The sequence below is a fragment of the Arachis ipaensis genome, chromosome B03, assembly GCF_000816755.2.
Source record: "Arachis ipaensis cultivar K30076 chromosome B03, Araip1.1, whole genome shotgun sequence".
Classification (NCBI taxonomy): Eukaryota; Viridiplantae; Streptophyta; class Magnoliopsida; order Fabales; family Fabaceae; genus Arachis; species Arachis ipaensis.
In genome coordinates, this window is record NC_029787.2 from 26484458 (window position 1) to 26494631 (window position 10174).

The 10174-nt window shown below is 32.6% G+C and overlaps 2 protein-coding genes across 2 annotated transcripts in view; one reads left to right on the top strand and one right to left on the bottom strand.

Annotated features, from left to right (window-relative positions):
* LOC107632848 (probable CCR4-associated factor 1 homolog 11) lies at window positions 2592–3512 on the bottom strand. Its single transcript, XM_016336490.2, has one exon. The coding sequence runs from the start codon at window positions 3504–3506 to the stop codon at window positions 2592–2594; it is 915 nt and encodes a 304-aa protein (XP_016191976.2). The 5' UTR covers window positions 3507–3512.
* Window positions 5546–10174, top strand: part of LOC107630139 (vicilin-like antimicrobial peptides 2-1) — a 23323-nt gene continuing 18694 nt past the window's right edge. Inside the window, exon 1 of the transcript XR_001618150.2 lies at window positions 5546–5615. The gene's annotated coding sequence lies outside the window, so the exon portion shown is untranslated. The remainder of the gene's footprint in view (window positions 5616–10174) is intronic.

A 10174-nucleotide genomic window follows, 5' to 3' on the forward strand; every position in this document is an offset into this window, starting at 1 on the left:
TTATTATTATTATTATTATTATTATTATTATTATTATTATTATTATTATTATTATCTTTAAAAAATCTTATGCCAAAATTGTTTGGATCAAGTGTACATATTTTCAGTCTAGACCACTTGAAAAAAATAAGAGTCCAATTCCAACAAAAAAATTCAATCCAATTGTTAGCATAATTAAGAATAAATTAATCCATGCTAATTATGCCACTCCATAACATAAACACACTTCATCAGTTCAGATAGGTTTCAATTGATTCTGGTAGCAATAGCAACACACGTCCCTCTCTTAGCATAACTAACTCATTTCAGCACTTACTGAAAAAAGAAGCTCAGCACAGTAGTATTGTCCTTTTTTATTTTGCTTCATGAATTGATTTTAAAATTATATTTGATTAGTGAATTTGCTTTTAATATTAATTTTATTTTTGTGATGTTAAATTATTAACTGATTATTGTTTAAATGATGATTTTATTGTTCTAATTTATTTATAAGATAACTCAAGTATCATAGTTTTTTTATCTTCACTTAGAAAACTGAATGAGAAAGATAGAGAAAGGAAGAGAGAGCAGGAGAGAATTTTTTAATTTTGAAATAAAAAATTTAATTTTAGTTGTAATAAGAGAGTGATAAGTGACACATTTTAATTGTAAAATTAGTAATATATATTAGATTTATTAACATTTTGTGATGAGGGGGCAAGGCCCATGGGAGAAGCCCATTTCCAGCAGCACCCTAGTGTTCCCCTCATGCCCTCAGAAGTATCTTCCAACTTTCAGCAAACAATTCTGCATAATATATAAATTAAATAATGCATATACTATATAACTGGATTTAATAAGATATGATCACTTCAAGGGATTTATATCTGCTGAGACACTTATTAAGGTACATATCCGTTCACTGTTCAACTAGAATGTGTACCACTTCTTTCTGCCAAAATCAGTAAAAGTGGGCAAAAACGGTTTTACATCATTTTGGATGCACATCGGTCATTTTATAGATATGGAAAATGAAAAAGTTTGTTTGTCCCAGGTAAAATATACTTAAACTCACGGACCAACTAGATTTATATAGCATCCACAGTAACTCGAGTCTCAATTATCTTGAAAACGTAAAAGTGAAAACATAGGTCAAGGATTTTCGTTTCAGACATGTTGAAAGATTGGAAAACTATGCTTTATAGATAATTCTTTCTTTTGCTTTGCTTTTGGAAAGGGATCTCTTATCACCCAATCTTGTCTTTCCCTTTCCTCCTCTTAATGAAATTTAAAAAAAAAAAAGAAGAAGAGGGAAAAGAGAAGGCAGCAAAATATAGATATGCTGACGAGCCTCCTGACATCACACAGCATCAAGGACATTACCAGAAGCATTCATGAGAAGTTCCTCACTGCTAAATTTGGAATGCTAACAGCATAATCAGCAATGAAGCCTGAAATATCATCTTCATCAAAATCTGCATTACATAAAAAATGAATAACTCTAATTACTTATAAAAGACCACCATTAAGAACAACTTTGTAGAACAAAACACAACTCCCTAGATAAACAAAAGTATAGAGCCAGAACTCAACAGATTCAACATCAACTCATTCTTTCCGCTTGGAAACAGATTTCTAATGTCTTAATTTATTTTGGCTCAAACCCTATTTGGTGTTTAGAATTTAACTCATAATTGGAATTGAGCTTCTGAATCCAAATACTTGAAATGACTATTAGAAATGGTGTGCCTTTCTCTAAAAACATGCTTCCTTTGGTCAATCCATCAATCTAGTTGCCTACATGGATACTATTGCCATTGCATGTAATGATTGTAAAGGCCAAAAGAGATAGAAAGTAAACAATAGAACTAGAAGAGCTAAGGTAGGAATGAATTAGTGTGAAATCACCCCTTCCCCCAGTTATAGAATTATACTGGAAATGCAGGAAATTATAGAGCAGAAAAACACTATGCAGGAAATTACATGTATAAGCAGAACATCTTTAAGACAGACAACAAAAGCAGAGAAAAGAACAAGTTATTAATGAAGTGGAGTTTTCAGATTCCATAAATGTCTGAGAGGGGAAAACCTCTTAAAAATCACGAGTTTTACACCAAATAGAGGCCAAATACACCAATTAGTGGCACAGATAGCACACTACTGCAAAGATTTTGCTTCCTTCCTCCTCCCAAAACCAACTTACCTAGTCAACAAGAACTGCTCGAGAGATCTAGAACACCCAACACATAAATATATAGAATTAGCCAAAAAACAAATATTCAACTGATTCTAAACGAGTACTTATATTTAATATTTCCATTTCACAATGCATGGCACGCAATCCCAAATCAAATGAAGAAGAATTTCTTGTAAAAAGCATCAGCATAGTCTTTATATTAAAATAAAGCAAATCATGAATGTCCCACATCAGTACTGTTAAAAACCAACGCTGTATATTCAAATATATGTTACTATCCACTTTGTAATTGAAGTGTTATAAAACAATTGTCATATCCAAAAAAATAACCAGTTGATACTACTTTGTAATTTACAGACAAAATGTTATTACATGAAAAATCTAATGTATGATAATTTCTTTCAACTTAAGAGTACTAAGCTTTTGCAATTTCCAACCCAAAAAATACATTAACGTATTCCCTAAACCCATCATCATTAGACAAAAAATAAGTTTCTCTAATCTTGTGAAAGGTGTGGCAGGTGAGCAAGCTGTCAGACCCGGCTTGATGGCACTTCCCAGCAACTCGGTCTACGTGAAGTGTGTTAGCCACCTTCTCCAAACCGCCATAGAGGCCATTGCAGAACCTCATCACATGCTTCACATCGTAAGTATTTCCCCCAAACAGCTCTTTCACAAGCTCTAAGAACTCATCCAAGCGCGTCGGAAGAACACCCCACGTCAGAATCTTCACCAAATATCCAATATCATAAGCACCATGGAATGTGACCCATGTTAGTGCTTTGTTGAACAGAAGCCCAGATGCTGCTGCCAACTTTGCAAAATGCACCGAAGAAACTCCAGCCACTGCATTGCGTGCAAAGTCGATGCCCTGGCTGCGTAGGAGTGCCACAGAGTCCTTTGCGTGGATGTCACGCATGAGGTTGAAGTCTCGGAAATTGAACTGCCAGATGTAGTGAGTTCTGTTGTTGGTTCCTAGGTCAGGGAGGTTGCCGTGCTCATCTGACAGAGTGAGTCCAAGCTGAATGATTTTGAGCGCGTCTACATTTGCCTTCATGACTTGGTAAGTTTCCTCTGGGACAAGATTCCGGTAGTTCTTGTTGCGGGGCAGGATGACTACACCGGGAAATTCAGTGTCAACGGAGACAAATCGATATTTGTCAATCAGGCTGCTTATGATTTGAAACTCGGAATCAGCGTTGGCAGCCCACACTTGCCTGATCACAACCGAACTGTTGGGACTAGGCTCTAGAAGTGGCAGGCGTTTGACAAACCTTGGTTGAACTGCGCCATAAAAGGGCGGAAAACCAACCATGATGGGCGGCGGCATAAGAAAACCTCTAGGTGGTTGATGAAGTTGTTCATCATCGATCCTCGTCATTGTTGTATATATGGTCGTCATACTCTATATAACTAAACCCTGGAAAGCAACTCTGTTATATTCTTAGAAACTGAGAAAAAAGATAGAACAAAAGTATGATTGTTGATCACGTAAGAAGAATAGAAGAGGAAACCCAGATTTTATAAACTAACCGTTTGTTCGACAATATAACAAGCACTAAGAAGATAATATACAGATGGCTAAGACCTTTTGTTGGACAATACAGTATGAAAGAATCAAGGAGACCTACGAGGATTACCAAATCTGAAAGACTTTATATCATTGAAGTTTCTTAAAGAAGCAGAAGTTCCAAGAATAAGGAGTCCGGTTCCGTTAAAACTTAAAAGAAACAAAAAAGGTAAGTAGTCTTAATTAAGTAGAAGCTGTCAATTTATAGTCGTGAATTTTAGAATGCACGTTATAACACTAAGACACTAAATTCCTAGTAAATTTAGGATTTTCACTTACATATTATTGCAAAATTGATTTTAAAAATAAAATATTTTTTGTTTGAAATAAAGAATATATCACATAATATCTTCACAATATCTTTTCAATATATAATAGAGTGTCAGTATCTTTAGAATACAGAAGAGTATCAAATATCATCTAGAAATAGTTTTGATTATATGATTATTTCCTTATTTAACTAGGAATAGGGTTTTACCGTTATTGTACAATTATATGAAAAAATTACATTATTGAGTGACTCGTTCTTTTTAAATATATGAATAAACAGATTACTATTTCATCATCTTGTCCAAAGTTTGTTCTTCATATTATGGTCAGGCAAAGGATGATGCCAAGAGAAGTGCTTCAGTGCACTCCAGGGGTTCTAAAGGTATTGTTATCATTTTCACTCTGCCATCCTTTTTCAATCTGATGGAAGAGGCTCTTGTAACCAAATGATACTCATATATCTAAATCACAGCAATACATAATCAGCTTTTCATATGATGACGATGAATGTAAAACTTCCAATAGATCATGCAAACTCTTGAATTTTGAGGTGATGTCTTCAACCTAAGCAAAAAAGAAAGAAAGAAAATTTTCTTAAAAAGAAATTATTTTAGGAAATGTTATGTCACGGACCAATTTTGTTATGATATTATAGATTATGTCACAAAAAATTTATAAAATCAAATTACTTTTACAAAAAAATTGTAAGGGACAAAAATTCTCATAGGTTAAGAAGACCTGAATCTTTATAGATAAAAAAATCAAATAATAAAATTTTTAGTTATTATTTTTATATGAAAGAATTTAATTCTTTACTAATAATTAATTTTAACATTTATTATCTAAAATTTAAAAGAATTTAATGTGTATACTTTTATATTTGATTAAGTGTTAAGTCTGTTGTACAAATAGAAAGAATTAATTTTTATGCTTGCTATTTAAAGATAATATTTTTTCTTTCTATTTATATAAAAATATAATTAGATATTAGCATAAAAAATTTATATTGATAGTTATAAAATTAACTCAATTTTTTTAAAATAATTGAATCTTGATTCTAACTTTTAATCACAACATTAGTATTTTATCTAAATTATATGTAATCAATATTTGAAGAAAGAGAAGAGAAGAAAAAATATAGATTAGAAATATATATAAACAATAAAAATTTAAAATTAAATAAAAAATATGCATATAATAATAATATTTTTAATTTGAATTATATTACCTTGTTAATTTTATTTTTTGTAGAACAGAAAGGTAGAGAATAATAGAGAATAAGAAAAAAGAAAGAGAAAGATAAATAAGGATCTAGAACACCCAACACATAAATATATAGAATTAGCCATAAAACAAATATTCAACTGATTCTAAACTAGTACTTATATTTAATATTTCCATTTCACAATGCATGGCACACAATTCCAAATCAAATGAATAAGGATCTCTTGTAAAAAGCATCAGCATAGTCTCTACGTTAAAATAAAGCAAATCATCAATGTCCCACATGGTACTGCTAAAAACCTGTGCTGTATATTCAAATATATTCGAATTCAAGGCCCAAATAGGAGCGTCATTACCATCATCATTCAATTTGAGGTAAAGTATTCTAGCACTAATATCAGCAAGAATTTCATAGCTTAGGAAACACAAGAAGTATATCTTATGTGTCTCTAGGATCAACAAGAATTTCATAGCTGAAGGTATCAATTGTGGCACCTATACATGCAGGGAAGTATTTCAACCTTGACACATCTTGTAATAATCCATTGTTTGGTATTCTTTGACCTTACACCTTACACCTTGATAATGCAAACCAAATCTTTATCATTATATCATGCACTAAAATTAAATAATCTTGGTCCATCATGCAACTTAATATGCTCACTTATTGGAAAGGAAATATGATACATAGCTATACAATAAAGTAAAGTAATCTAATTGAAAAAAAGAACGAAAAAAGAAAAAATTTATTAACACTTCATTTGAAAATGGACTCTCTGTATCTGCCAAAACAAAAGAAAGTGCTAGTTATTCATGAATAAGTAGTACATACAGTTGAGGACACTACTACTAGTTGAAAATGTCATTTTTGTGACTAATAAAAATTCAAAACAGAGAATGTCAATCATAATTAATAGTTAGTGGTTAGTCCATTGTTATATTTTCATCTTTTGGGAGTAACATGTTGAAAGGACTTTTACCTTCATGTCTTGTTCCGAATTATCATAATATAGTCACCAAACGACATACTCAACAGTGAGAAATAAGGCTCAGAGAATGATGGTTCTTTAAGGTTAATAATGAAATACAGATGACAAAAAGAGATCCTTTACCTATTTTAAGATGTTGAGTTGTCATAGAATCTATCTCCTGCCATCAACTTGAATGTTGGGGATGTGGGTTGATGAATAAGCTATTAATTTAAAATTGGAAATAAAAGTAAGATTTATATAGAAGAGAACGAATATGATGTTGGAGAAGATGAAGTAGTTTTATTGGGATAGAGAAAGCAAAATAATTATCTGTTTTAAGATGTTGGGTCTTTGCAAATCCGTTTCCCATCAACAAAAATGTCTTAAATATGGGAAATGGTTGGCCAAATGTGGGGGTCCGTCTTCTGTATGCGTTCACCCAAGAACAAACATTCACTGATATCGAGTTCCCCTAAAGAGGCAGGCAACCTTATGTTCTCCAACATAGGACATTCCTTCAATTGACAATTCTAGAAGGGACTGCGACTGTGAAACCTCCTCAAGATATGTCAAATTTTCAAGTCTTGCGATGGCCAAACACTTGAGATTTGGGAACACTGGCAATGCGAAAGATGTAAGTGAATCACAGCTATTGTCTATGCGTAAGTGCCACTAGCGAGTGATGTTGTTGGTATTGCATTGGGAATTCTACATTCTTGCAATCATAGATGTACAACCCTTTCAATGAAGGGGGCAAAGAATCCCGTGGAAATGATAAGGCTGATGAGCAGTTTGAGATTCCTAAGTCTATGAGAGAGGTTGGTTGGGTGTGGATCATGGCATCAAATACATACTCCACCTGCTGGTTTCCATTAATTACTAGTGTCTCCAGCATGGAAAGTGGTAGCTCCTGCATTCTTACTTCCTGTTTGCCAAATATTCTTAATGAGCGTATGATGGGAGCTCTTGGCGGATAACAACGAAGCCGCTCGCATTCTTCAATGTGAAGTTTCTTCAATGCAGGAAGGAAAGTAGGCAAATCTCCTCTTAACACAGGACAGTTCTATAACCAAGTTGAGGAAATGGTGCATCATCATCACACTCAAATAACTCCCATTCCTCCCAGCAACTGATATTGTAAAATGACAGAGATTTAAGGGATCGAAAGGGTGTCTCCTGATGATGATGAGTTTCATTACCCTTATAGAATTCACCACCAATCATCTTAAGCATATCAAATAGATAAAGCTTCAATTTCATGAGAGAGAGTAACTGTCCAAGTGAAGGAAGCACCCAACAATTCCTGCATCCCCTCAGCTCCAGCTTAGTCAACATGTAGTACGAAGAGTGTCCTACCCAATCTGTAAACTTTGTACCTCTTTAACTACTAATGCGTAGCTCTTTCAAGTCTTTGTGAGGATGTAATTTGTCAAGTACATCTTTTTTTGTTTGGGAATCAGAAACGTCATTATCTTTATCCGATGACCACCTCATATATAAATGTTTGATGTGAATCTTCTCATCCATACTTGCATTTGATGCTTCACCGCTGCTAATAACTTTCTCTAATTTCTCGATGCAAAATGACCCATGAAGATGTGCTAGCTCTCCCAATTCTCCAATCCCATTCTCTTTATGTTTACCCACGATATAGGAATTTAAAAATTGCAATTTTTTTAATTTTCTCATCTCTTTTGGCATCTCCTCCAGATCAGTGCCGCCAATATCAAGATGACACAAATTTTACGAGATTTTGTATTTTGGAGGGAAGCATTTTAAGTTTTTTCCAGTTTCTCAACTTCAAATTGGTAAATTGTACAAAAAACTCAATGATTTAGGCAATATCACAACAGATGTGTTAGAAAGATCCAAATAACGCAAATGGATCAATCTGTCAATTGATTCGTGAAGATTTGTGGCAATTCCAAGAACACCTAGAGCGCTATCATGAACAGAACACGACGAAGACGTTTGTGCATTAAGTGGGAGGGAAAATGTCACGGTAAATTTTAGAATGTTAGATTTAACAGTGTTTGCATAGTTTTTTGGAGTGTTGAGAATGCTCTAGATGGTTCCGGAATATTCTAGAATGTCCTAGAAGGTCTCAGAATACCTTAAAAAGTTCTAAAAGATTCTAGAAGGTCATAGAGTATTTTAGAAGAGTCTTAATGTATATAAAAGTACGAAGAGTAGTATGAAATAATCTAGAAGTATTTAGAAAGTTGTGGTAGGATAGATATTTATAATGAAGTTTCTAGATGATTAATCTGGACCGTTGATTAGATTTAATCCTAGCCATCTATTAAGGAGGTAGATGGCTAAAATAGGAGGTGAGAGTTAGAGTTTGAGTGTTTGAGTCATTTGTAACAAACACTTGAATAATAAAGTGTTCTTTCTACCAAAGCTTCCTTTCTCTTGTGTTCTTAACTTTCTTGCTAAATATTGAGGGTTAAGCTGACTTGGTCTTATCTCAAGAGGTTGAGTAAGTCCGAGTAATGACACGGTAGCATTGGAGTGTGTCCAAAGCCGTGACAAGAAGCTATGGCTATTAAGGCTTGTTTGGATGAGCTTTTAAGAAAAGATAGATATTTTAGAAAAGTAAAAGTAATTTTATATTTGGATATTTCATGCAAAAAAATCTTTTTATTTATCAATTATGTTTGAGTACAATAATATAAAAGTACTTTGTTGTTTATTTATTGTATAAAAAATATTTTTTTTTTAAAAATCTTTTTAAAAAATATAAATTATAACTTCTCAAAAAATATATATTTTTATTTTTTTAGTGCTTTTATTTTTATTATTAAAAAAATTATTAAATACAATAAAAAAATCTTTTTTCATTTAAAAAATATTCTTTTTATCAACTTAATAACACCTAATCAAGTACTTAGACATACTCTTATTATAATTGACAATTTGAAATTAGAAAAAATATTGATTGAAAAACTAATCTTCAATTGGGGAAGCTGATTCAATATTACAGGATATTAGAAAGCTAAAAAAAAGCAATATCACGGAAATACAACAATTTTAACACCATTCAAAAAGACATTGAAAACCCCTTTTTTTCTTTGTTGTGAGTCAATTCGCTAAAATGTGCAAGAAGAACAAGTTCTTTTGCTTGGTACAGTCTTTTGAGCAAATATAACTGATGGTTTCAGTAGCTAAGAGAAGGGGGGTTGAATCTTAGCCCCCTTTTTCGATGCTAACACTTGCTGACCTTCAGAGAAGACTTTTCTGTTTTTGCTCGTCACTGGACACGAGCAACTTTGTTTTGTCTCGTCCCTTGCCACGAGACTTTTCTTTTTGTCTCGTCACTTGGCACGAGATAATATTAGTTTTTGCTCCTGTGCAGTAGAAATAGAAATGTAGGAGAGAAGAGTTGAAGATTACACCCAGATATATCCTGATTCGGCTGCTAAGTGCAGTGCAGCCTACTAGGGGTGTTCGCGATGCGGTTTGGATCGGTTTTTAGTCAAAAATTCATCCGATCCAAACACTAATTTACTTGCAGTGCGGTTTGGATTGGATGATGTTTTAAAAAAAATCCAATCCGATCCGATCCAATTTCAAGCGGTTTGGATTGGATTGGATTTGCGGTTTTTGTAAGTTAAAAAAATGAATACATATAACAAGTTTCAACGTCAAATTTTAAATAATTAACAATAACGTAACAAGTCTCAAGTCTCAACAATATCTTAAAAAGCCAACGATAATATAACAATAGAAATAAAATTATAAGTTAGTTAAAATAAATAAATAAATAATATTTTGAACATAAAATATTTATTAAATAACAATAATAATACATGAATAATATAAAAATGTATAACAAATTGAACATTTTATAAGTATAATTGTAAATATAATAATAAAATGATAATATTATAGTACATTGTGCGGTTTGGATTGGATTGGATCGGTTATAAAAAGTAGATCCGAAATCCGATCCGATCCAGC

What these genes read in the sequence shown, in the direction of transcription:
- LOC107632848 (XM_016336490.2), bottom strand. Translation starts at nt 3,506, where the DNA reads ATGCCGCCGCCCATCATGGTTGGTTTTCCGCCCTTTTATGGCGCAGTT.